Source organism: Mesocricetus auratus, unplaced genomic scaffold (assembly GCF_017639785.1).
Source record: "Mesocricetus auratus isolate SY011 unplaced genomic scaffold, BCM_Maur_2.0 Super-Scaffold_100019, whole genome shotgun sequence".
Lineage (NCBI taxonomy): Eukaryota > Metazoa > Chordata > Mammalia > Rodentia > Cricetidae > Mesocricetus > Mesocricetus auratus.
In genome coordinates, this window is record NW_024429200.1 from 12,217,619 (window position 1) to 12,245,587 (window position 27,969).

The window sequence follows — 27,969 nt, forward strand, 5'->3', positions numbered from 1 at the left end:
TTGGTTTATGGCTTTACTTTGAAATTAGATAAATAGACGCTTGGCAGGGCATCTCTCAGAGATGTGCTTCTTGTCTAGTTCTCTTCAGCTTTTCTCCCGGGTCTCTTCTGTTTCCTTGTGCTGTTACTTTTCTTTCTGCCTCTCTTCTCTGACTCCCTCCTGCCAGCCTCTGCGTCCTCTCCGGTTTGCTCGTGTCCACAACTCCGCTGGGCTTGCTTCCCTTGCACTGCTCTTCTGGCTCGTCTTTTGGAGAATCCATCCCAGGCTTCCTGCTCGGGCCCGTGGGATGCAGGTTGCTGTATTCTCAGGTGGTGGTGAGGATGCATGGAGAGGCTGACGAGGAGGAGGTGCTCCTATCAGTGCTGTGGTGACTCAGGTTTGCTCCTAGGGGCAATTTCCTCCTCGCTTCTGTCCAGATAGAGTCCCCTGAAACTAAATACTGAAGAGAAGTGCTGGTGTGGGCTGCATAAAGTCTCCCCAATGGGAAAGGATTCATCATATAGAGATTCCTGTGAGTGCCAGAGAGAAAAGTGGCCAATATCATATAGGTTACCAAAAAAACTCTTCTGAGAATGCATGGACACAATAATGGCTTTTGTCTCTGACAGCTCTCAACTGTATAGATGTCATTTCTTCTGATATATACAAATTAAACAAAGTTTAATTCACAGGTATGGTATGAGATTACCAACATGCCTAATAATGAAACCAAACAATTGTGATCTAACACAAGTTATGTGACTGTGGTTTATCTCTCAATAGTGGATCTCCATTTAATTTTTGGACTGCATTTGGTGGTGGCTAACTGAAACCATGGAAAGTGAGGGGTCAGTTGTTCTTGACATTTTAATTTTTAACTTCATTATGTGGATGGAGGGATAGGTGCATGTGAGTGCAGGTGTCTGGAGCTGGAGTTACAGGGAGTTGGGGGTCATCTGAGTACTGGGGACTAAATTCAGGTCCTCTGGAAGAGCGGTATGCATTCCTAACCCAGAGTGACTGCTCTGGCCCCTAGTTACATTTAAAACTTTTCAGTTATATTAATAAATGGTCTTTCACAAGAGTCTCATTGATGTTACTTCATATAATCATATTCATCTGATAGTATTTCATTGATAATACCTAAAATTGTGTTACATTTGCTTTGTGTGTATATTGTATGCAGACCATGAAATTAGAAAGGGATCATGGGAAGGCAGGAAGACATCCTGAGGAGAGATGGGACAATGGAGTACTGGTGACAGGAAAGTAGAAGAGAAAGACTGTTTGGGAAAGAGAGGGGGACAATGGGCATAGGGGAGGGCAGTAAAAGGGGGTGGGAGAACAAAGTATAACGACATCTACCTATGAAATGCCATAGCGACTGCTTGCACAGTGGCAGAATAGCCACTATGGTTTATCTGAGGGTGATCATTTCTAACGAAAAACAAGAAAAATGCCATAGTGAAAGCATAGCCTTGTGTGTTCGCTTAACATTTACTTTAAAAATAAGGGATTTTTTTACAAATACAAAAATAACTATTTTTATGATTTAGAAAAACAAATTAACCCACCTTCTTTGGAACTCTGTCAGACAGGGCATAGAAGGTACTTCCCAATGCTTGTGAGTAAGTGTAGGCCAGATGGGGGCCTTGGAGCATGGAAAGAGAAAGGCCGGGACCCCAGGAAGTTTGTCCTCACCCAGCCCTGCAGTCTAGCTCCTTCTCTCCCCCCCACCATTAACTAAGAAAACACCAGGAGCTCTAGGGGAGAAGGGAGGGAGGACCCACGGGAACTGTGGAACTCCAGGAGAAGGCCCCTCTGCCCCCCCACATCAGGAGAAGGCCCCTCTGCCCCCACACAGCAGGAGAAGGCCCCTCTGCCCCCACACATCAGGAGAAGGCCCCTCTGCCCCACACATCAGGAGAAGGCCCCTCTGCCCCCACACATCAGGAGAAGGCCCCTCTGCCCCCCCACATCAGGAGAAGGCCCCTCTGCCCCCCCACATCAGGAGAAGGCCCCTCTGCCCCCCCACACAGCAGGAGAAGGCCCCTCTGCCCCCACACAGCAGGAGAAGGCCCCTCTGCCCCCACACAGCAGGAGAAGGCCCCTCTGCCCCCCACATCAGGAGAAGGCCCCTCTGCCCCCCCACAGCAGGAGAAGGCCCCTCTGCCCCCCACACAGTAGGAGAAGGCCCCTCTGCCCCCCACATCAGGAGAAGGCCCCTCTGCCCCACACAGCAGGAGAAGGCCCCTCTGCCCCCCACAGCAGGAGAAGGCCCCTCTGCCCCCCACAGCAGGAGAAGGTCCCTCTGCCCCCCACATCAGGAGAAGGCCCCTCTGCCCCCCCACATCAGGAGAAGGCCCCTCTACCCCACACATCAGGAGAAGCCCCTCTACCCCACACAGCAGGAGAAGGCCCCTCTGCCCCCACATCAGGAGAAGGCCCCTCTGCCCCCCACACAGCAGGAGAAGGCCCCTCTGCCCCCACACAGCAGGGAGAAGGCCCCTCTGCCCCCACACAGCAGGAGAAGGCCCCTCTGCCCCCCCACCCAGCAGGAGAAGGCCCCTCTGCCCCCCACAGCAGGAGAAGGCCCCTCTGCCCCCACACACAGCAGGAGAAGACCCCTCTGCCCCCCCACATCAGGAGAAGGCCCCTCTACCCCACACAGCAGGAGAAGGCCCCTCTGCCCCCCCACAGCAGGAGAAGGCCCCTCTGCCCCCCCCACAGCAGGAGAAGGTCCCTCTGCCCCCCCACATCAGGAGAATGCCCCTTTGCCCCCCCACATCAGGAGAAGGCCCCTCTACCCCACACAGGAGAAGCCCCTCTACCCCACACAGCAGGAGAAGGCCCCTCTGCCCCCCCACAGCAGGAGAAGGCCCCTCTGCCCCCCACACAGCAGGAGAAGGCCCCTCTGCCCCCACACAGCAGGAGAAGGCCCCTCTGCCCCCACATCAGGAGAAGGCCCCTCTGCCCCCCCACATAGCAGGAGAAGGCCCCTCTCCCCCACACATCAGGAGAAGGCCCCTCTGCCCCCACACATCAGGAGAAGACCCCTCTACCCCACACAGCAGGAGAAGGCCCCTCTACCCCACACAGCAGGAGAAGCCCCTCTGCCCCCACACAGCAGGAGAAGGCCCCTCTGCCCCCACACACACACAGCAGAAGACCTCTCTGCCCCCCACATCAGGAGAAGGCCCCTCTGCCCCCACACATCAGGAGAAGACCCCTCTACCCCACACAGCAGGAGAAGCCCCTCTACCCCACACAGCAGGAGAAGACCCCTCTACCCCACACAGCAGGAGAAGGCCCCTCTACCCCACACAGCAGGAGAAGGCCCCTCTGCCCACCCCCACATCAGGAGAAGGCCCCTCTGCCCACCCCCCCACAGCAGGAGAAGGCCCCTCTACCCCACACATCAGGAGAAGCCCCTCTACCCCATACAGCAGGAGAAGGCCCCTCTGCCCCCCACAGCAGGAGAAGGCCCCTCTGCCCCCCACAGCAGGAGAAGGCCCCTCTGCCCCCACACAGCAGGAGAAGGCCCTCTGCCCCACACAGCAGGAGAAGCCCCTCTACCCCACACAGCAGGAGAAGACCCCTCTGCCCCACACAGCAGGAGAAGGCCCCTCTGCCCCACACAGCAGGAGAAGGCCCCTCTGCCCCCCACACAGCAGGAGAAGGCCCCTCTGCCCCCACACACAGCAGGAGAAGGCCCCTCTGCCCCCCACACAGCAGGAGAAGGCCCCTCTGCCCCCCCCAGCAGGAGAAGGCCCCTCTGCCCCACACAGCAGGAGAAGGCCCCTCTGCCCCCCACACAGCAGGAGAAGGCCCCTCTGCCCCACACAGCAGGAGAAGGCCCCTCTGCCCCCACACAGCAGGAGAAGGCCCCTCTGCCCCCCCACACACAGCAGGAGAAGGCCCCTCTGCCCCCACACACAGCAGGAGAAGCCCCTCTGTCCCCACAGCAGGAGAAGGCCCCTCTGCCCCTCACACAGCAGGAGAAGGCCCCAGTTCAGGAGCGCCCACTGGACAGTCTGCCCTTCAGTGTCACTTGTGGGGACTCTGGAGTCTCTGGAGATTCCAAACTTTAGAACTTCACTCACTGTGGCCGGCAGCCCATCCTCTATACACAGGATTTGGAATCACCCTGAGGGCCCTAGGACACGGCCCCAATTCTGAGCTTGAACTCCAGCCTGTCCCATGACATCACCAGATCAATCCCATCACCACCGTACCTCCAGTTAGGGACAGCCGTGGCCTGCTGGAGGCAGCCAGAGTGCCGAGGAGCGAGAGGGGTTGCGGCCCAGAGGGGTTCTCTCTTTCCCACTCTCCGTAAGTGAACGCATCCCTCCAACTGAGATCGCGGGTACAGGGGATACTGTCTTCACTGGGAGTAGTTTTCTCTAGTTAAGAAAAGGAATGCATTTGCACTATGGCTCACAGAGCACTCTGGAAGCTAATAGCCAATAGTTGTGGGGAGAGGAAGCTATTATACACAGACATGTCAGACAATTAACACATTCTTGTTTTCATTATTGGTGGCAAATCTCCCGCAATCCCCATTTTAGAGATAAGGACTCTGAGGTCCATAGAGGCTGATTACTTCACTAATGGCCACATTATGAGGTGGCAGTGTCAATATGAAAACTCAACCAAGCTCTCTCCAGAGTGGTTCTTAACCACTCCATCATGTTGAGCAGAGCGGTTCTTAACCACTACATCATGTTGAGTAAATGGTGAGAAACATTGTGGTTGGGACAGGTTAGCTGAGTAAATCTCCCCAAGGATATTCAGTCAGCTAAACTAACAGTGACCTGAAACCAGAAGAGCAAAGCCAGAGCCTATTAGACCCTTTGCCCCTGGCTATTCAAAATGTAACCCAAACCATGGCATCGGTTGGGATCATATTAGAAATGCCTGGCTTCAAGACCTTATGTCCAGGTCTAACAAATTAGAAATAGCATTTTAACAAGACCAAGGGTTGACTTGTGAGCCTGCTAATGGGGACACACAGGTGAACTTTGGGCCTCTGGTTGTCGAGGATGAGTTTGGACCCTATCCAATGCCTATCCACCTCAACTCTGTGCAGCCAAGGTTGGTCTTGCGCTCCAAATTCCTTCTCTCCCTGCCCCCCTCCCCAAGGGCTGGGATTAAAGGCATACACCGCAATGTCTAACTGCGAGTGCATGCATGTGTCCATGAGTGCCTCTGTGTGTGCACCTGTGTGAGTAGGTACAAGTGAATGGAGGTTCTGCCGGAGACCAGAGGCATCCGATCCCCCTCCTCCCTCTGGAGCTGGAGTTACAGATAGTTCTGAGCTACACAAAGTAGATGCTAGAAACCAAACTCAGATCTGGAAGGGCAATATGCATTCTCAACAACCGAGACAATTTCTGAAGCCCCACGGGTTCTGGTGGTCAAACTCAGGTCCCCATTCTTACAAGGCAAGTACTTTACTGAGTTATTTTCCTGCCCTTCTTTCCATCTTATTTTATTTTTAAATCTAGAAGTTCCAATAGAGGGTTTAGAGCATTGTTCAGTAGGAGACAGCAAGAGTCCCAAGAGCCTAGCATGCAACTTCTCTTTTCTACCTGGTCAAGGTACAGAGAACATCCCAGCATGGAGCACTAACATCAGCCTGAGAATATTCCAACATCAGATATCCTGAATTCCTTTTGGTGTTGTTTGAGGCTCCAGTAAGGTTCTCTGTAGTCCAGGCTATCCTGTAACTTGCCATTTAGACCAGGTTGACTTTAAACTCGAGGCATTTCTCCCAACTCAGTTTTCCAAGTACTGTGATGACAGGTACATACCACCACACCTGATTGGCTACCCTGAACTTCTAAGCCTTTTCCCTCCAGCGCTAGCACTCATTAGAAATATTCTTGAGCATTCTGCTTTCCTAACCTCGTAGAATATTTTCAAGTGTGTGTGCTTGTGAATGTGCTTGAATGTCATATAAAAACAGAAACATTGCTTGGCATCGTGTCAAAGGTCACGGCACGTGTGAAAGCAGTCACAGATGTGGAGGAAGTGAGGCCCAGCTCACCTGCCAGGGCTTAGGAGCTGGAAGCTTCCATCTCCATCTTCAGTCTGAATGCAGCCTCCCCTTCAGCACATCTGTCTCGCCCGCTAGGCTTTAGTGTATGCTGTACTTCCTTTTTACAGAGTATACTTAAAAATTCAAGCTGCACGGTGGTGGCACACTTCTTTAATCCCAGCGCTCGGGAGGCAGAGGCAGGCAGATCTCTGTGAGTTCAAGACCAGCCTGGCCTACAAAGAGAGTTCCAGGACAAGCTTCCAAAACCACAGAGAAACCCTGTTTTGAACCCCTCCCCCCAAAATATTCAGATTTGGGGCTTCTCTTGAAAAAAACATCAAGAGTATCCGGCAATACCAGGCTATGTGTCAGCATAGCAGCAGTTAATCAAGCTTTAGCTAAAACAGTCACTGTTTTGGTTGCCTCTGTCTCCACCACTCTAGATTGTCTTCTTAGTGTTGAAAACGGGGTCAGTTGCTACCAGCTTATTTTTTAGATTTACTTATTCCATTTTGTGTGTATGACTATTTTGCCTACATGTATGTCTGTATACCACATACATGCCTGCTGCCCATGGAGGCCAGAAGAGGGTGTCAGGTCTCCCGGGACTAGAGTTACATTCAGTTGTGAGCTGGGAATTGAACCTGGGTCCTCTGCAAGAGCAGAGAGTGTTCTTAACCACTGAACCATCTCTCCAACTCTGGCAACAGTTGTTTTAAATATCGTAAGAGTCAACCATTCCTTTTGCCCATATTCCCTCAGACCTTTATCCATTTATTCCACCTATAGATATATGAGTACGTAAAAAGCTCTGATTTGGATCCTAGCCCTTCTAAGATCTACAGTCTCCCCTACATTTCAGCATGCAGCGTGATGTGTGTGGCTGGCTGGCTCTGAGCCAGCGTGGAGAATTAATTTGTCAATGGTCTTAGGTCCACATATTTATTGAACTCCCATTGTGTCCCCAGCGCTGTGCTTGCGGCTGTAGATGACTTAGAGGCATGGCTGCAATTTAACACTCATTAAGAAATAAGCCTTAAGCCTATAAGAGAACCAGAGAAGAGTGTGAGAGGTTACGAGGACGAAAGGTAGGTCTTGGCGGGAACATGAGGTACAGGGTTTAGGACAGATGGATTTTAGAGTAGCTCCTCAGGGGAAGGAAGTGGGTGGGGGCATAGCTAAGCTATGAGGAAGCATGGTTGAAATTTGACTGAAACAGATGTGGCTGGAGTAGACATGGAATCCGGTGAGCAGGGAAGGTGGGGAAGCTGGTGAGGGACCACTTCCAGAAGACTCAGGGTAGATTAGAATTGGAAACGGAACCAGCTGCTGCTTCTGGAATTTTCTCACATGATCTCATGCGCCCCATCTCTCCTGGTCCTATCACATATGGCAATGACATGGAAGGAGTGAAGAACTCTACCTTTATTGCCTCTGGCACCCCAGCGTGCACCTTGAACGCTGTCTCGGAAGGAGGTTCTATAATTTTGGTGTGCACCCGTGTGACTCCATGCCCCCGAGGGAAGGCAGTGTGGCACTTAGAGAGCCTCTGGTGCAGGCTTCTGAACAAGTCAGTGGATCAAATGGATACTGCAGATGTCAGGGGGAAAGGACTGGCGAGGGTCATTTGTGGAACTGGAAATGAAGACCATAGAAATGTCTCAAAGAAACAGATGAGCAGGACTTGGTGTCAAACTGACTTTGGTGGCCAAAGAGCCCCAGAGAGATACCCACTGTGGCATGGGGATACTGTGGCACTCCTGATGGCATCCAGAAGGCCAGAGGGGGCATGGTGAAGGGACCTGAGTCCTATACCAAACAGCAGCCAGCTCTCCCTGGCTCGCACCCATGCGCCCTTGCTTACCTGAGCTGGTCGTGTTGATCTGCATCTCTTTGCTCCTCCTGGAACTCCAGTCATTTCAGGGTCAAGGAAACGAAGATCAAAAGTTAAAGAGAAAGAATATTGAACTCAAGTGGGTTTTGTTTGTTTTTTGGGTTTTTGTTTGTTTTGTTCTTTTGAGACACGGTCTGGTGGCTCTAAGGTTGGCCTCACACTCACTATGTAACTGATGATGACTCTGAACTCCTGACCCTTCTGCCTCTGAGCGCTGGAATTACAGGCATGCACCAGCATCCCTGGTTTATGGAGTGCTGCAGATCAAACCCAGGCTTCTTGAGTGCTGTGGCAAGCACTCTACAGTCATATTTCAAAGCTTATCCCTAGTTAGACTTTTCCTGATGCAAAAGATTTAGAGACAGATATAAATATGGAAAAGACCAGCTGTGGCTACACTGGGTGGGTGTGATGCATATTATGTTTCCAGAAGAGAAAGGGGAAAGGGAGGGGATGGAGGAGGAAGGGGCCAGAGCCCATGGCTCTGATTTGTCAGGGGAGGAGGGCTGTGACCCTCTCTTGGATCTTGCATCTCAGCCATGCATGCTATTTACTGTTTGGTGGCATGTCGCTGTTAATGAGCAAAGCCTGGTAGTGAGTGCAACCAGCCTGAATCTAAAGCATCATCCCCTGGGACTTTGTTCCAGAAAATCGAGGAAGCTAAATGTCTGTACACAGCAGCTACTGAGACAACAAGGAGATAGACGTGATACTCCTCCGCTTCTTTTCTTGAGTCTCCCTGGCCCATTTTACACATGCCAGTCCAGACCAGTTTAGCTGCTTATCTGGTCTCTCTGAGTCTCTTCTTCCCTTCCAGTGAATTGTCACAGCAACAGCTAGAGTGGCCTTTTCCAAATGTAAATTAGATGAAAGTACCTCCATGAGTAAATTGCAGCTCAGGCTCCCCTCCACTGAAGGTGCAACCTCCTCCACATGGCTCCTCAGGCCGTGCTTGGCCGGGCCTCTGCCTGATTCTCCATGGTCTCTGACTCAATGGTCTTCTTGCTCTTTCCCTAAACCCACCAAGTTTCTTCCTCTGGACAGAAAAGCCTCCGCCATTTGTTTCTTTAACCTGCCTGGCTCTCTACCTTCCCCCTTCTGTTTGTCTAGGACCTATTTCTCTTTCGGGGCTTAGCTCCCTCCAACTTTGCAGAATTAAAGGCTTGGAGATTGGAGGTAGACTCCCAGTAACCCACTTCCGTTTTTCCTTTCCAGATTAGCCTAGGTTGGCTTCAAACCCACAGGAATCTTCCTGCCCTAGCCTCCTGAGTATCGGGATTACAGGCAAGTACCCCCCATCTCAGCCTGAGAACACATAATTTTTGTCTCAGCCTCCCTTGCAGCTAATTTGGTTTGTGGGACTAAGTTACAGCCAGTAACAGCATGAGAGATATGCAAGAGGGTCTCTGGTGGTTTGAATGAGAAATACACACACACACACACTCTCTCTCTCTCTCTCTCTCTCTCTCTCTCTCTCTCTCTCTCTCTCTCTCTCTCTCTCTCCTCTCCCTCTCTCCTCTCCCTCTCCTCCTCTCTCCTCTCCCTCTCCTCTCTCCCTCTGTCTCCCCCTCCCTCTCAGAGGCTTGAGTATCTGAACATGCTGTCCCCAGTGGATGGCCCTGTTTGGAGAGGTTTAGGTACTCTTGTAGGAGGAAGTGTGTCACAGGAGGTGGGCATTGGGATTAAAAGCCTTGTCCACTTCCAGTTAGATCCTTCTGCTTTGTACTTGCATTTGAAAATGTGAGCTTCCTGTTTATGCTGCCATGCTTCCATGCCTGCCCCTAGCTGCTACGTCTCCTAGCCATGGTGGGCTCTTATTACTCTGCAGCCATAAGCCCAAATAAATCTCATTGTATATAAGCTGCCTTGGTCATGGTGTTTTATCACAACAATAGAAAAGTAGCTAATACAGTATCCTATAAATATTAAATTAGCTGGGGATTGTGGTCATGTCTATATTCCCAGTCAGGAAGACCCTGAATTCTGAACCAGCATAGCCTGTTTCAGAAAAAACAAAAAACCCAAAGAAGCCTGTTAAAGGTCTTCTCACTAGTTACTTAACAAGTTTCAGGCCTGCTGTGCTACAAAATCAGTGATTTAATAATTTGATACAGTTCAAAACTTGCTTCTGTATACCTTTGCTCTATTAGAATTCAGCATTAATTCAGAATATGATATTCTTTTGTTTTGTTTTATTTTTGTGTCTTTTGAGACAGGGGTTCAGTGTGTAGTTCTGGCTTTTCAGAGCTGGAACTCACTCTGTGGCCCAGACTGACCTTGAACTCACAGAGATCTATCTGCCTGCCTCTGCCTCCCCCAAAGATGTAAGCCACTATGATCCAGAATATGACATTCTATGTAAACATTTCTTAATTATAGTTTTATGTATGTTATATACAGTAACAATCTTTTGTACAAACTGTTCAACCTTTCTCAAGACAATTAGTAATACACATTAATGTTTATTGAGCTCTCAGTCACATCTGCTTCCTAATCTGACAAACAGCATGCTAAGTGCTTGATGCTTATGAGCTCACATAATCCCAACAGTATCCTGATGCAGCTGGTCTATGAGCCTTCAAACAGTAAGAGAGTACACTTTCTCTGGACCCTTTTGCTTGTCAGCTTACCTCAGCACTATTCGGTTTGCCTCTGGGCTACTCTAACTGGTTCCGATTATGGAAAAAACCCCTCCGTTTGGTTTGGTATGTAGCTGAGTGGTAGGCCCCTTGCTTAGGACACTTGAGGCCCTAAATTCAATTCCCAAGCCAGAGGGAGGGGCTATCTCTCTTCTGTGTGTCAGGAATGGTGGCACCCATTTTCTTGGAGGCAGGAGGATCAGGAATTCAAGATTATTCTTGATTGCACAGAGAATTTGAAGCCAATCTGGGCTACATGAGATCCTATATTTTTAAAAGTTCCTTCTTAGGCCAGGCGTTGGTGGTGCATGCCTTTAATTCCAGCACTGGGGAGGCAGAGGCAGGCGGATCTCTGTGAGTTTGAGACCAGCCTGGTCTACGGAGTGAGTTCCAGGATAGGCTCCAAAGCCACAGAGAAACCTTGTCTCTAAAAACAACAAAAAAATAATAAAACAAACAAACAAACAAACAAAAAAAGAGTTCCTTCATTTTTCTCTCCTGGTGATATTTACTAATTCATTTGTGGTTTTCCTTCTCTGCTTGTAACCCAGACTAATCTGAAACTCATTCTGTAGCCCAGGCTAGCCCCAACTTTGAAACCGTCTGCTTTCACAGTGCTGGAATGACAGATATGAGTCACCACACCCAGCTTCCTGTCTCTCATATCACACCAGATCATCTGTAAGTTCAGGGACATCTCCAGGCATGGAGAAGATAGGCCTGTACCCTGGAGCTTCCCAGGAGACTATACTTTAGGGACAACCTCAGGCGCTCTATAACGTCCAAACAGAAGCCCAGTCAATAGGGAAACGAACCCAGGACACGGCAGAGTTTAAAGCAATGTGGTTATGCCGCTATAGAATTAGATATTGGATCGGAATCTAGCTTTCATTCTTCCATGCCTGTTGCTAACTCATTGTTATTGCTGAAGAAGTGTTTTTGTTTCTGTATACTCCTCTGGAGTCAGGCCTACCTTGCTTGCTGTGTGGAGATAGAGACTAAGGCAATGGGAACTCCAAAAATTGTTCATAGACCAGGCACTGTGTGACAGTGTGTCACGTCCCTAACTGCTTCTTTACCTAGGGTCTCACTGCTGGTACCTTCCAGGCTAGGGAAAAGGGTAGTGCAGGCTAGCCTGATTTAAACCATGTACCTGTACTGTTTCTGCTGATGCAAGTCGGCAAAGATCTGCGAGAGCGCCTCACTCTCCCCCTGGGCCATCAGCTGCATGAGGCTCTCACTGGGCCGGGGACCTTTAGGTTTCTTCCGCGCTAACTATACGGAGAAAGAGCAAACAAAACAACACAGCAGGTTAAGACTTGGCCTCTCTGAGTTTTCTTAACACCAAACTCTAGACTCTGAAACATCAGGCCCCAACCTCTCCCATTAGGCAGCCAGACCAGCTGCTTATGGGAGCAGTTCTCTTTGTTGGTAGCTCAATGTCTGGTATCAATATCCTTTGGTACCTTAAAGATAAGGTCTTCATTGCACACTTGCCAACATAGATTTAGTATTATTAACTTGTTAAGATGAATTTTAATAGCTGATGCTACTTGTTTTTATACTTAAATGTATATATTATGGAAAGTAATATTTAAAAAACTAATTCCTCTAAGAAAAGTCCTATATGCAGTTGCTTTGTGGGTATGTAGTGCATTTGTACCTGTTTATGTGTGTATGTATGTACATGTAGGTGCACATGCACACTCATGAGCACACATACAGAGGCTACATGTCAACACAATGTTTTCAAACCTCGATCATTTCCCACCTGATAGTTTAAGACAAGCCTTTTGCTGGTCTGGCTCTCACTGACTCTGCCCAGTTGGCTGATCAGCAAGTTCCAGGGACCCTCCCCAAGGGGCCCGGGAAATACGGTCCACCTAAAGACATACTGGGAGATGGGGAGAATAATCACGCCATTAATAAAACAGTGTACTTTTACTTCCCAGAAGCCTCCCCACCCCCCACCATCCGTGGCTTGCAGAGCTTCCTGGTGAGGCCCACTCACTCTTCTGTGTTCTGCCGCAGAAAGTGCAACTTTTCCTTTTCTGTTTCTCTCGTAGGGAGAGATCTAGGTACCTGTGGTGCTGACCACGCCTGTTTTGGGCATGACCACAGGTGCGTACGGGCTGTGTGGAATGAAGGGCTGAGGAGAGGGGCACTTGCTCTCTTTCGGGGTTCCAGCCGGCTCTCTAAAGGCTGCGGAGACTAAAGTGGGTTTTCAGTTTCTCACGTAAGCAGTTTGCCACAATAAATAACCAACGGCATCCATAGTGCACTGTTATATTTCCTCTACAATCTCTTCTTCATGTATCACCAAAAGCCAAAGCTCAAAGCCAACACTCTGGGCTTTCTCACTGTTTCTTTGAGGACTCTGCCCCACAACCTGTTATTTATTTATTTACTTACTTACTTATTTATTTTGGTTTTTCAAGACAGGGTTTCTCTGTATTGTTTTGGAAGCTGTTGTCCTGGAACTCGCTCTGTAGATCAGGCTGGACTAGAACTCACAGAGATCCACCTGCCTCTGCCTCCTGAGTGCTGGGATTAAAGGCGTGTGCCACCAATGCCCAGCTGTTATTTATTTTTAATATGGGGAGTTTTATTGGGGGAAGGGAAGGGAGAGGAGAGTGAGAAAGAGACAGAGACAGACAGAAAGAAAGAGGGAAGGAGGAAGAGAGAAAACAACCTACTCTTAAGCAGTTTGCCAAACTTACATTGTTGAGCAAGCCTGATATCTTGGACCATAACTCAAAAGGCGTGAGTAAATGGATAATGAGAGCCTGTCTTAAACAGACACAACACCCTCCACAGTTCCAAGGCCATATTGTAGCTCAGGCCTGTAACCAAGCACTTGGAGCCTAAAGTAGGAGGATCTGGAGTTGTGGGACATCCTGGGTTCTAGAGCAGGATCCTTCCTCGAAACAAAACTCCCATGGTTACATTCACAAGAACACCACCAACAAAGAATTATGTAGGGATACTTTTAACAAAAGTCTGGCTGGTTTGGGAATTTAGCTCCTTGGTAGCATGCTTGCCAAGCAAGGGCAAGGCCCTGGGTTCAGTTCTCAGCTCTGAAAAAAGAGAAGAAAAAAAAAAAAAAGGAAAAGATAGCAAAAGGATGTCAATGAGCAAAGAACTTGATGTTCAGAATGCACGTGAAGCCAGAGGCACTATTTCATATATGAAACCCCAGAGCTCCTGCGGTGAGATGGGAACCAGAGACAGGAGACTCCACAGGAGGTCAAGGGCCAGTTAGCCTGGAGTGCACAGAGGAGGACAAGGGACCCTGTGGCAAGTAAGGAGGAAGATGAAGATTGACACCTGAGGATATCTGTGCCATGGCACATGTGTGTTTCACACACACACACACACACACACACACACACACGGTTGGGGGAGGGAGGGAGAGAGAAAGGGAGAGGGGAGGGGGAGAGATGGTAATAATAGAGAATGGAAAAGAAAACCTCCCACATGGGTTAGGGAGATGGCTCAGTGGGTAAATGTGCTTGTGAGAGAATTAGGATCTGGCCGGGCGTTGGTGGCGCACACCTTTAATCCCAGCACTCGGGAGGCAGAGACAGGTGGATCTCTGTGGGTTCGAGACCATCCTGGTCTACAGATCGAGTTCCAGGAGAGCCTCCAAAACAATACAGAGAAATCCTGTCTCGAAAACCAAAAACCAAAAACCAAAAACAAAACAAAACCAAAAAAGAATTAGGATCTGAGTTCAGATCCCTAGCATCCACATAGAGATCCATCCACAGCAGTGCACACCTCTAACCCTAGCACTGGGGGTGAAGAGTTGAGGAGCAGAGATAGGAGAACTGTTGGGGCTTGTTGACCCCAGCCTAGCAAAAATCCCTCAAGCTCCAGGTTCAGCAAAATACCCTATCTAAAAGGAATAAGGCAAAGAACAATAGAAGATTATACGTGAAGTTTTCCTCTGGCCTCTGCAAGCCCCCACAGTGTATACAGCCATCCAATACACATGCGTGTGCACACACTTGTATATCAGAAAAGTTTCTTTTGGCCTGGCATGGTAGAACAATGCCTGTAATCCTAGTACTTGGGAGCTGGAAAAAGGAGGCTCAGGATTTCAAGGCCAGCTTTGACTACATAAAGAGTTTGAACCCAGCATGGGCTACATGAGATCTATCTCAAAAAGTCAAACTAAAAAATCAAACAAAAAAACCAACAACAAACAAAAAAAACAAGCAAAAGCAAACCCTTTCCGTCTTGTTCATTTTCTGTGAATTGTGGTGATGGTTGGCAGTCGCACAACTGTGTTCCATATGTACTTAGGGTGCTTGGTGCTTACAAATGCTACCGTGTCGGGAAGAAAGTTAAAGCTGAGGGCACCTACTCAGGGCACTCAGCAGCAGCTCAAATCTGAAGGCTGGCAAAAGGAGATTTCTTACCCCAGACTTCCCACATGGGTTGCAGAGGCTCTTGGGTACCAGGCAGTGAGTGACAAGGATGCTAGGGTCCTTGGTGGTGATGGACAGACCCTTCTGCAGAATTTGAACCAGGCGGATCCAAAAAAGGAAGACAGTCTCAGGATGGTCAGGGTGGAGCTTTAGGAAGTAGATCTTCTCGGTGACTGTCCTCAACCTCAGGATGCGTTCATGGTGGTCACAGATCTGGAGCTCCACAAACTTCAAAGGGAGAATTCTAAGGATACAGAAGAAGACACCTGGACAGCCCCATCACTTTTGATGTGTCTCCCCAAGGGTGGAGGCTCTTAGGGGGAGGAAAGAGAGCTCTTGGCCAGTGGTGCTAGACCCTAGGGAAAGCAGAGCTCCCTGGTGCAGTTAATTAAGATGCAGACTTTCAAAGATAATCCCAAAGATTCAGATTCAACAGGTCTGGGCTGAGCCCTGGGACCTGCCTCTCTCACTCCGCCATGATTCTCATGCCAGTGTTCCCTGGGTCCTGTGCCACAGCTGTAGCTCAGGAGCAAGGCGGCCAAACACATGGGATTTGACATTCCCTTGAAAATACAAAGGAGCTGAGTCACCTGCACAGCTTGCTCATCCATTGTAATACTTCCATGGCTCCAAGGCTGCCCAAACAAGCTGGCTCAAGGACCTGACTTAGATCTAACATAACATTAGTCACCTGCGGCGGCGGGAGTACTTGCTACAGGTCTACCAACATCAGAATGGGGAGCTCTGCCATGAGGTAGCTTGGAGCGATGAAAGGGTCTCCTGGACTTCTGGTAACATCTAGAGATTCTTGAGATGATTTACATGTTGGATAAGGAGGCCTTTTGTGGCTTGCATGTCAAATGTCCCCAGAGGCTTATTAGTTTGAACACATGGTCCCCAGCTAATGGTGCCATTTTGAGAAGGTTATGGAACCTTTGGAAGGAGGAGCCTTGTTGAAGGAAATGCAGCACTGGGGTTTTATAGCCAGACCTTATTTCCTGTTCTCTGTTTCCGGTTTAGATGCAACACGATCAGCCAGTTTCCTGTTCTTGCCACCATGTCACCCCTTCCCTGCCACAGCAGGCTCTGTCTCCCTGAAACTTGAAGCCAAAATGAACCCTTTCTCTCCTAAGCTGCTTTTCATTGGGGCATTTTATCACAGCAACAGAAAGGAAAATGGAGCATCAGGAAGGGCCGTTCTACCCCAAACATCATGCTACTATACACTACAGCCCCAAGTGGGACTTAGGCAATTCATTTTACAGCCAGTGACTTGTGATACAGCAATCTAACTAGTTGCACACCCAGGACTGAAAAGAACATGCCTCTTCCCAGTAGCTCTCCAACTGCCAGGTCTCAGGGCCTCGTTAACGTCTTTACCAGAGGCTCAGAGGTTCCCTGCTAAAACAGAAGAGTGAAGCAAGTGTGCTTGGAGACTAGCCCCCACTCCTGTCCATGCAAAGCTTACTTTCGCACAAGATACTCTGTCCTTCCGGTGAAAGACCTGTCTGGTCTCACCTGACTTGTGTGTGTTATATGCAAGCGTGTTTGTCAGGTGTGAGCTTGCCCATGCATGTGCTTGTGTATGGAAGCCAGGGGTCAATGCCACTGTCTTCCTCCATTGCTGCCCACTATTTAAAAAAATGTTTGTGGAATGTAAAAAATGAATTAATTTAAAAAAAGAGAAAAGCAATGTTTGGTTTTTTGAGGCAAGGGTTCACTGTGTAGCCCTGGCTGTCCTGGAACTTACTATGTAGACCAGGCTGGCCTAGAACACACAGAGATCCACCTGCCTCTGCCTCCCCAGTGCTGGATTTAAAGGCATGTGTTATCATGTCCAGTTTGAAATTTTATTTTAATGTATTATTTGTGATGTGTGTGGGGATTTTGTGTGCATTATGGCTGTGCAGCACATGTGTGCAGTGCCCACCGAATCCAGAAGAATGTCTGATCCCCCGAGAATGGAGTCTCAGACAGTTGTTAATTGCTATGGAAGAGGAGCCAGTGCTCTTAACCAGTGATCCACCTGTCCAGCCTCAACCATCCTTTTAAAGGGACAGTTTAAGAAAGAAAAGGAGCCCTTGTTTGGTCAGAGGCAATCATGGTGACTCATAACTGTAACTCCTGTTCCGGAGGATCTGACACCTTCTTCTGACCTCCACAGGCACACACAGGGCACACAGATGTACAAGCAGGCAAAAATTCACATGCACAAAACAAAATTAATAGATTTTTTTAAAGGGGCACTCAAGAGGAAGGAAGTGGGCTAGTGAGTTGGGAGGACAGTCACTCAAAACCCACCAAAATTATCCAGACATTTCTCACTGAACCCAGAGCTTACGGTTTTTCATTTGGCTAGACTAGCTGGCTGGTCCCTAGGATCCACCTCTCCTCCTTCTCCTCTTCATCCTGTTCCTGGCGTTACAGCATGCATCATACTTGGCTTTCTGCATGGGCGCTGATGATCCAAACTCAGATGCTCACGCACGTCATGCCATTTTCCCACGAGACATCTATTCTCCAGCCCCCACCTATCTGTGTATGTGTGTTTTGGGGGAGGTATATGTACATGTGTATGCACAAGCATATGGAGGTCAGAGGTTAACTCCAAGTCTCATTCCTTGAGTGTTATCCACCTTGTTTTTGTTTGCTTGTTTTTGTTTCATTTTCATCGGAGTCTCTCACTAACCCTGGAACTTACTAGTTAGGCTAGGTTGGGTGGCCAGCAAACCCTAAGAATCCACCCATCAATACCTCCCAGTGCTGGGATTACACATGTGTACCACTATAACCTTCCTTCCTTCCTTCCTTCCTTCCTTCCTTCCTCTTCCCCCTCCTCTCCCTCCCTCCCTTCCTTCCTTTCTAACATGGGTTCTGGGGATAAAGCTCAGGTCTCCTCATGTTTGCATAACAGGAACTTTACTGATTGAACTCACTCCCCAGCCCCCAGCCCCCAGCCTCCAGGCCCCCAGCCCCCCCCCCCGCGCGCCTTATCTCAGGGTACTATAATCTAGAGCAGTTAGTAACTGAGTAACATAGTGCATGTTTGGAATCCAGGCACTCAGGAGGAAGAGGCAGCTAGATCAAGAGTTCAAGGCTAGCTTTGACTGAATAGTGGGTTCACGGCCAGCCTGGGCTATAAAAGATTTTGTTTAAAACTAAACTCCAGTTAATGTCACTGCAATGACTTCTCAGTTCCTCCTCATCTTGAGTTCCCACCTCAGCCTGCCCTTTACCCCCCTCATCCCATCCCCCATTCCCATCTGTGCTGCTTACCTCTTCAGGATGATGCTCGGGGCTGTGGATGGTCTGTTCCATGTCTGGCTCTGCCCGTGATGCCATTTGACTCTGGCCATGAGGAGGACGTTGGGAAGGGGTAGGCAAGGCACAGAGGAGGTCACCCCAAGAGCCAGCGTGTTGGAGGCTTTGTAGATTTCTTTCCAATGCCTGCTCCTTCTGACCTGCAATGCAGCCCCCAGGCCCAGCCTGAGCATTTGGCAAAAGCCCCAAGATGTTTTAGCCAAGTTGCTTCACTCAGAACTAATTTTTGCTTTTGATAGCTCTTGATGGCCTTAGAACTTGCTAAGTAGATTAGAACCAGAGAACAAAGGTCTTTTTGCCTCTGCGTCCTAAGTCCTGGGAATAAAGGACTGTAGCCACTTACCTTCTTTGTGGGAGGAAGGCTATGCTGTGTTGAGTGTTTAGCTGTGCCCTTGGCCTCTGTCCCCTGGATGCCCATAGCAAACTCCCACCTAAATTCTGACAACTGAAAATGTCCTCAGATATTGCCAAATGTTCCTTGGAAATGAGGGCTTAATCATTGCTTTTTGACAAGTATTCTAACCTGTATTGGTTTTAAAACTCTAGTGAGTTTTATGGGTGTTTAAAAAATTTTTTAGCTATTTAAACAAGACAAAACGAAACAAAACTGGGTCTTACTCTACAGCCCAGGCTAGACTCATTTTCAAGCGTGTCCTCCTGCCTCAGCCTCCTGAGTGCTGGGATTACAGGCATGAGCTGCCACTCGGATTTCTCTAATAGAATTTACAGGACCTACTGTTAACACAAGAGCAACAGTGACCTAGGAGTTCCTTAGCGTCCACTTTGTGTCTGTGGATCCTCCCTTGACAGCTTCCTGGCCTTGTTTTGAAAACAGTCGTCTTTGTGGTCCTTCCATTGATTTTAGGTTCTGTCTGGTGTAAGGGGAGCCCAGGCCAGGAGATAAAAGCACACAGAGGGCCCCCTAGACCATGTACTTGCTTGCTGTGTTTAAACGGACTTGTACAGGTCACGTGCACAATGGCACCTCCCCGCTAGTGAGCAGACGCTGGACTCTGAGCCCAGGCTTCTGAGTCCCGAGGTCCTATTCTTTGCCAACCAGTACTTGTGTTCCTAGTCCTCCAAGGCCATCTCCTTATACCACCTTCACTTGGTGTCAGGTGACAGACCGGAAAGTGGAATAAATTAGGGTTCCAGTGCCCAATCCTGCACTCAGCCCAGGATGCCTGACCTTCCTGGTTGGGTGTAGGCTTACAGGAGAAACCCTGATCAGCCTTGTGTCTCAGGCCCTCCAGCTCTCCTGCCGGAGTTTATCTTCCACCGCAGTTCTAAGGATAACTCTTTTGGTCCCATCTTAGGACTAGGTTTAGAGGGACCGAGGAGTGCTGGCTGTTCTGAGGCACCCAAGAGTACCTGGACAAAGTTGCTTTCAAACACCACGGAGTTGGGAAACAGGTTGAACTCTGGAGAATGAACCATCTGGCACAGAAGTCCTTCCTCCACACCCAGGCCCACTCCTGGGTTCGGCTCCCCATCCACAGGCAAGAGGCCCCTGAATTTTTCCCAGGCATTCAAGGAAGGGAAGGTTGGATAAGATCTTATAACTTTTACAGTCTTCTTCGAATTCCACCAAGGCTTTCTAGGTGGAACTGATGTCATCATGTCTGCACATGCTCAGGGGCCCTCGGCACAGTTGTCCTGGGATCTGTTTCTTCCCTTCTGACCATGGGCAGCTGGCCAAGGCCTGGGGGGCAGCCAGTCAGCTCACAATGATGAATGGATGACATCATGAAAAACCACAGCAGGCCTGCAAGAAAGGGAAGCAGGGGAGCCTCCCATTTCCTCCTGAGCCTGTATTTGCTCACTTAGGCACTGACATCCCAAGTCCTTCTCTGGGGCCTACATGGAACAGTCACAGAACTTGCTGGGAAAGCCTGAGGCAGGCAGGAAGTGAGGACTGTTAGGAAGTTCTGCTACTGTCCAGAAGGAAGACCTTTCCTGACTCTCAATCATCTCTCGTGTGTGTGTGTGTGTGTGTGTGTGTGTGTGTGTGTGTGTGTTTTACTGGGGATTGAACCCAGGGCCCCAACACATGCTGTACCAGCCGCCCTACCGCCAAGCTATATCCCCAGCTCACACAGGACTTGAACTTGCCATTTTTCTGCCTCAGTTCCTGACATTACACAGGCCTGCAGCATGAGGTTCAAGCTCCCCCCTTTACTTTCATTTGATTGATTGATGATTGTGTGTGCACACATGAGTGAGACTGTCACTGCACATATGAAAGTCAGAAAACAATTATGGGAATCATAATTCTCCCGCTCCACCATACAGGGTCTTCAGATCAAACTCAGATCATCAGGCTTGGTGTTAGGTATATGCCTCTATCTGCTACAGCATCTCACCGCTGAGCAATCTTGCTGGCTTTCTCTCTTGGTGCAAATTATCCTCAACGATGGGAAGATCTGATGTCTATTCAGAACTGATGTTCGGAGCCTCACATGATATAATCCGCCACCCCACCACCACACATCTTGGCTTAGTATGACATCAGCCCACCTCCCACACCCTGCTTAGCATGACATAAGCCCCCACCCCAGTACCCTGACTCACATGCAAGAACCATTTCTGCTTCTAGGAGAGCTGCTGGTGCCTGCTCTCTGCCTGCTGTGGCTGGCTGGTTGCAGTTGCAGGATTTTTTCCCCTTAGGAAGTCAAAACTAAAGGAGCAGGAGAGGTAATTAGTCTCTTACAACAAGGCTGGCTGTTGGAGGGTACCAGCTGGGAGGGACAGCACCATAGCCTCATCTCAGCGATAGAGTATCTCCCCAAGAACCAGAGGAATAAAAAAAATCTGAATTCTGCACCTGGGGTGGATCAAAAAACCAAGCAGGCTGACAACCATTCAAAGTTAGTTTAAAGAGAAATAGTATTCTAACTTGGACAAAATTCTAGGATTTGTTAATGTGTCACTGTCAAGGTCAAATGTGATAAATTTAGAAAAATGGTTTAGCAATCAGATATACAAAGGTCAGGCCTAGATATTATTCCTGTATTTCATTATAAAGAGGCTGAGCATCATGAGGCTCTCCTGGTCTGGTTCCATCAGCCCTCCCCTGGTCACGAGGCTACACCCGCCCAACCACCTGTTACAACTCCCGGGAGAGCAAGGAGATGTCCAACTCACATTCCTCTTTTTCTTTTGCTTACTATGTGAGGGAAAGTGCCCGCCCCCTGTAAGATTCTCTAAGGATGGGGTCATAGACCACGCCCTGTGATTTGCATTCCCCTGGAAACCAAAACCATGGTACGAAGTGATGGTTGTTAATAAGCTGTGCTCCCTTTCCAGTTAGTACTTAGCCAAATCACAGCCTGCTGAGCTAATTCAGGGCTGGGCAAATGTAACCATCGAGACATCCCAAAGACAACTGGGGTGTTCTTTTCCAACTAGGGACACTAAGTCGGCTTCTGTGGTGTCCCTTGACCTTCAGTGGAAGGAGGATTTTGCACTGGTCTAGAATGAAAATTATGACAACACTTTTTGGCTAAACAATTGTGTAAGTGTTTCAAGGTGTCTAATCTTCTTGTTCCCACCATCTTCCAACACCATGTAACGTACCCCAATTCTTCCACTTCTTTCTGTTAAACACAACATTGTTTACAATTATGAAAAGGAATGAAGAAAGAGAAACCAAAGAAATAACCTCAATTTGAAAGAAATTCTTTTAGACATACTTAGTATATCTATTTGATGTTCATTTCTGTAGTATGGAATTACTGACATTTACTTGGACATATGCCATGTGGAATAAAGAGTACATTGTGTGACTTTTCTTACAACTAGGTAAGGTTATGTGACTAATCTATTGAAAGACACATAAGCTCAAGTAAAATTTCTGTGAGGAATTATTTGAGGGAGAAGACAGCCCTCTTTCCTACTCCCTATTCTCATCTCCCTTCCAACCCCCCAACACTGAAATAAAACTTCCATTCCAATCCTGAACTTTGAATTTTTATTAAGGGATTTTTTTTACATGTACTTATTATTTTGTATGTGGGTGTATCTGTGGGGTACTGTAGCACACTTGTGAAGGCTGGAGGGAGCCTGCTCTCTTCCGCCACCATGTGGGGCCCAGGGACTGAGACTGTAGCAAACTGAACCATCTCCACAGCCCAAATTCGGATTTTTAAAGTTAGATTGAGTCAAACCTAAAACTGGCTGGTGCTACCAACATAAAACTCCTATTCGTCTTCAGGAACAATTTTACAGCAAATGATAGTGCTATTTGCCAATAGTTGTAGGTGATAAGGAAAATGAAGTTTAATTTGCAGGCTATCTGAACCTTAGTGTGACAAACTTGTGACTTCTGGGGAGTGTCACTGTTTCCTTCAGCGCTAGAAAATGCTGCTTCTGTGTTCCCGTGTGTAAGGTGGTGCTAGTGTTACATACTCATCATTCTTTGAATATCTGATGACGGTAGCTGTGGTGGCTCCAGGAGGGACATGTTCAAAGTGACCAGAATTTCTGGGTGTCCGTGACAGTGCTGGACCCAGGCTTTGTGCTTCTTAAAGCTTCTATGTAAAGGTTTCTCTTGTTCCTTCCTTTCTCTTTCTCTTTCTCTCTCTCTCTCTCTCTCTCTCTCTCTCTCTCTCTCTCTCTCACTTTCTCTGTCTGTCTGTCTGGTCTACCTGCCTTCCTTCTCTTTCTGGCTATCTTAAAGCTTCTATGTAAAGGTTTCTCTTGTTCCTTCCTTTGTCTTCCTCTTTCTCTTTCTGTCTGTCTGTCTGCTCTGCCTGCCTTCCTTCTCTTTCTTTCTGTCTATCTTAAAGCTTGCTATGTAAAGGTTTCTCTTGTTCCTTCCTTTTTCTTTCTCTTTCTTTTCTCTCTTTCACTTTCTCTTTCTGTCTGTCTGGTCTACCTGCCTTCCTTCTCTTTCTTTCTTTTCTTCCTGTCTGTCGATCTCTGCTCTGTCTGTCTTCCTTCCTCCTTTCCTTCCTTTCTATTTTCTTTCAAGACAGAGTATGACTATGTAGCTTTGGCTGTCCTGGAACTCACTCCGTAGACCAGGTTGTCCTCAAATTCACAAAGATCTACCTGCCTCTGCCTTCCAAGTGCTGGGATTAAGGGTGTGCGTCACTAAATCCTGAAAGAATGTTTTAAAGGTTAGGTCGAGGGAGCATGGAGTTGGTGTTTACTGGGAACAGAATTTCTGTTTAGGGTACATTGCAAGTGAGTCACTTTTGGAGAGCGATGGTTTTTGATGGCTGCACCACTGTGAATATGAGTAATTTCACTGTGCTGTGCCAAAAAGGTTAAAATGGAATCTATCATTAGTGCTATTATTTTAACTATAAAAAGATACCTGGACTTTAAAAGATAAAGTAAACCCCCCACAAAAGTATGACCCCAAATCACCCCAGGCTGGTGGGTATGACTCTCAGTGAAGAATTCTAACAAGTGTGATGCTTGGCTTTTGTTTTCAGTACACAAAAAGATTATTTAAAAATTTTTCAGACAAGATTACATTCTGGCCAGGTTGCCCTGGACCTCTTCATGTAGCCAATTGAGCTTGAGACTTGGCAGTCTTTCTGCCTCAGTCTCCCAAGTTCTGAGATTACAGGAGTAAGCTAACATGTGTAGCTCTAAAACAGATATATTTCTAGATGTCCAGAGGTCCCAGCATGCCCATGTGAATGAGGAACTAACTTAAGCTTAAGCATCATGACCTTTGGGGTCAGCCTGCTCCCTTTAAATGTGTCACAATTGAAAACATCCTTTCTTTCACAAGCAGTACATAGACTCTATAGAATATTAGAAAACACAAAGCTCTTCATGTCTATGTGTGAGCGTGCAAGTGTGCATGCATGAGCTCACATGTGTATGTGTGTACACATGTGCATCTATGTTGTATTGGGGATTTAATTCAGTTCCTTGCAAATACTAGGTAAATGATCTATCACTAAATTACATCTCCAGTCTTTAGACAATAAAAAAGCCCAGAATAGTCCAAATTTTTGGAGAACATTATAATAACTATGTATTGTATGTATGAGTATACATATGTGTAAAACCAAAATACTATATTGAGGCTTTAGTTTTGGTTTTGGTTTGAAATGCAGTCCTAGGTAGTCAGACTGGCTTGAACTTACTATGTTGAGGATGACCTTGAACTTTTGACTCTCTGGGCTCTGGCTCCCGCATACTGAGACTAACAGGCATATCTACCATAACTGATTTCATACTCTATTGTTTCACAACTTTTTTAATCACTTGTTTCATTTAGTCAACAGTATGTTTGTGTTCACATATTTTCATCTAATCTCACCTGAGGGTACATTGCAATTTCCCAAAGCAACTAAAACTATTGTTGCATCTGGCTTGTCCAAATCAGTATCTAACCCAAGAGTTCACCTTTCTCTTCCTTTATTTTTATCTAGTAAAGTTTCTTTCTTAGCATACTGAGCTGGGTGGTGGTGGTGCACGCCTTTAATTCCAGCACCTGGGAGGCAGAGACAGGCAGATCTCTGTGAGTTCGAGGCCAGCCTGGTCTAGGGAGTGAGTTCCAGAACCGCTAGGGCTGTGACACAGAGAAACCCTGTCTTGAAAAACCAAAATAAAATAATGATGATGATGGTGATGATGGAACCAGAATAAGATGGGAAGAGAAAAAAGAAGAAACAGAAGAAAGGTTAATTCCAGCACCTGGGAGGCAGAGACAGGCAGATCTCTGTGAGTTCGAGGCCAGCCTGGTCTAGGGAGTGAGTTCCAGGACAGCTAGGATTGTGACACAGAGAAACCCTGTCTTGAAAAACCAAAATAAAATAATGATGATGATGATGATGATGATGTGATGATGATGATGGAACCAGAATAAGATGGGAAGAGAAAAAGGAAGAAACAGAAGAAAGAAAAACTTAAATTCTCAAAGTCACATAAGAAGCTGAAGCTGGCGTAATAGAAAAATGAGTCAGTGGTATGGATGACAGACTTTCGAACATCCCACAGATGGCCTCAGAGGGGTTGGAGAGACACAGTGACCGGAAGGACATCACCTAGTGTGACAGTTATGTTGACCCAGCATGGCTAGCACTCTTTTGAAGAGAAAAATGAATACAGCTGGACAAAAGTAGACAAAAATAGGAGCAACAGCAAAAAGCTATTTCTGAAACTAAACAAGACCCACTCGGTATGGCAACACAACAGGACTTACCATATTCAGGAGACTGAGTAAATATGCCAGAGAGGCAAGAATGGCTTTGAGAAACTCTGAATAACTGGAATAAAAAGAGAAGCAGCCTACTGTAAATATCCAGAGAGATAAAGCCGGCAGTCTACTGAGCAAAGAAGACAGGATGACCTCAGACTTCTCAGTACTTTTAGATGACACAAGACAATGGAACCGTGGAGAAAGAATGTTGAGGAGAAAAGAATGTAGCCCCAAAATTCTATGGACAGCCTGAGGTTCATTCAATTGTAGTGGTAGCAAAAATAATCTTCAGACTTTAAACACACTAAAGTAAGTGATCATATAAGCTAATTGAAAAAAAATTAGTTGACCTACTTGCTAGCGGTATAGTTGTAAAATGTGGATATTAGAAATAAAATTTAAAATAAAGACATAAATATGTATTGGTAAAGAGGAATAACGGTAGTGAAATAAAATATCATTTAGAATATAGCCAAGCACCCCCTATATCTAGTGATTAAACAAAAACAGTTTTTAATTTTTCTCTCACAAAGATAGGTAGTCCAAAGCTGGCGTATTGTCTCTGCTGTGGGGCTTCTTTTCCGAGCCTCCAGGTGGCTATGCTGGCTCCTGTCATTACATTTGCATTCTGATCAGGGAGAAGAGGGAAAGGAAAGGGAAGGGAGAATGCAGACATTCCTTCTATATGGATGGCATAATCACTTTCACTCCCATTCTATTGGTCAGAATTCAGACACGTGGCCACACCCACATACAAGGAAGGCTGGGAAAGAAGCTAGTATGCAGGTGGCCAGGAACCCACCTAGGACTAAGGATATAATTACTTATGGATGAAACATAGCTGTGGGCAATTAGTCCCCGTGAAGACAGCATGTCACAGAATGACACCTGACTCATATATGAAGAGAGTAATGTTTAGTTTTGTTTAGGCTGGCCTTGAACCTGAGATCTGCCTGCCACAACCTCACCAGTGTTAGGATTATAGGTGCACATCACTATGCTTGGCTAATAATTTCTTAAAAGATGAATTATTATTTATGTGTGTGTGCCTGTGTGAATTTATGTATACCATATGTGCGCTTTTATTGTCTGCCGGATTTTCCCATCATATCATTCTTTTTTCCTCCGCAAGTCAGTAAGAATTTCTGGAAGACATTCCTGGTTGCATGCATACTCAGATCTTCAGTAAGCTACTTCTACTCGGTAGTCTCAGGCACAGTGAAAAAGTTCCTTCCTGGACCAACCACCACTCAGTTGGTGCAAGTAATGCATTTCTATTTTTATCACCCTTCTACTAATAGCCAGCCCCTTACCCCCCAGAAACTTTGTAGTTTTATCCATCAGCACCTGTCCACCCATTCATCATCAGTACAGGTCACAGCTCCCAGTTTTATTCAAGGGGTCACAATTCATCCCTACTGTTACTTGCTTGAAAAACAAACGGTCCCAGACCTGACCAGTGGTGGTACCACCAGGCTGGCCTCTGTGTTTTGTTCTTTTGATTTGTCCCAATCTTTCAAAAAAAATTTTTGGAGCATTCCCTCTTTCTGAGAAGTGCCTGGTGGCACACATCTATAATCCCAGCACTACAGAGGCTAAGGAAGAAAAATCAGGAGTTCAAGGCTCTCCTTGAGATCTGTCTGAACAACAAGGGGTTAAACCAAGAGGGCTTTGATCTAATAAAAGGATTATTCCATTGGGGGACTCACAATTTGATGGCATTATTGCAAAGTGGTAAAAACTAGGAGGTAGGGCCTGCTGGAGGACGCAGGTCATGCGTAGTAGGGGAGGTGAGGGACGGGGCCCTGGAAGACTCCTCTGCAGTCCTGTTTCGTACGAGCATACCTCCTCTGTAGTCCTGTTGCATATGAGCATACCTCCTCTGTAGTCCTGTTTCCCACGAGCATACCTCCTCTGTAGTCCTGTTTCGTACGAGCATACCTCCTCTGTAGTCCTGTTGCATACGAGCATACCTCCTCTGTAGTCCTGTTTCGTACGAGCATACCTCCTCTGTAGTCCTGTTTCGTACGAGCATACCTCCTCTGTAGTCCTGTTTCCCACGAGCATACCTCCTCTGTAGTCCTGTTTCCCACAAGCATACCTCCTCTGTAGTCCTGTTTCGTAAGAGCATACCTCCTCTGTAGTCCTGTTTCCCACGAGCATACCTCCTCTGTAGTCCTGTTTCCCACAAGCATACCTCCTCTGTAGTCCTGTTTCCCACAAGCATACCTCCTCTGTAGTCCTGTTTCCCACGAGCATACCTCCTCTGTAGTCCTGTTTCCCACGAGCATACCTCCTCTGTAGTCCTGTTGCATACGAGCATACCTCCTCTGTAGTCCTGTTGCATACGAGCATACCTCCTCTGTAGTCCTGTTTCGTACGAGCATACCTCCTCTGTAGTCCTGTTTCCCACGAGCATACCTCCTCTGTAGTCCTGTTGCATACGAGCATACCTCCTCTGTAGTCCTGTTTGCATACGAGCATACCTCCTCTGTAGT

The 27,969-nt window shown here is 47.4% G+C and overlaps 1 protein-coding gene across 8 annotated transcripts; it reads right to left on the reverse strand.

Annotated features, from left to right (window-relative positions):
- Positions 1 to 27,914, reverse strand: Fam71f1 (family with sequence similarity 71 member F1). Of its 8 annotated transcripts, none has more exons than XM_040728696.1 (9): positions 25,475 to 27,912; positions 20,878 to 20,983; positions 19,678 to 20,071; positions 18,262 to 18,441; positions 14,977 to 15,229; positions 11,706 to 11,827; positions 7,884 to 7,927; positions 4,215 to 4,382; positions 1 to 439 (listed from the first exon to the last, which is right to left on the reverse strand). In XM_040728696.1, the coding sequence occupies exons 3-9, from the start codon at positions 19,833 to 19,835 to the stop codon at positions 357 to 359; spliced, it is 1,008 nt and encodes a 335-aa protein (XP_040584630.1). In that variant the 5' UTR covers positions 19,836 to 20,071; positions 20,878 to 20,983; positions 25,475 to 27,912; the 3' UTR covers positions 1 to 356. The 8 variants fall into 8 exon arrangements, with proteins under 8 accessions (XP_040584630.1, XP_040584625.1, XP_040584629.1 ...); XM_040728691.1 differs by having other exon boundaries at positions 18,262 to 18,446; XM_040728695.1 differs by having other exon boundaries at positions 1 to 509; positions 18,262 to 18,446; positions 25,475 to 25,867.
- Between the last annotated feature and the right edge of the window lie 55 nt (positions 27,915 to 27,969).

Bases quoted from the DNA above. Each gene is read 5' to 3' on its own strand.
- Fam71f1 (XM_040728691.1), bottom strand. From the start codon at position 19,926: ATGATGACATCAGTTCCACCTAGAAAGCCTTGGTGGAATTCGAAGAAG. The intron at 7,928-11,705 runs GTACATGGTTTA...AAATGACTGGAG, and splicing joins CATCAGCAGAAACAGTACAG to TTCCAGGAGGAGCAAAGAGA. The intron at 440-4,214 runs GTACGGTGGTGA...ACTTCTCTTCAG, and splicing joins ACGGCTGTCCCTAACTGGAG to TATTTAGTTTCAGGGGACTC.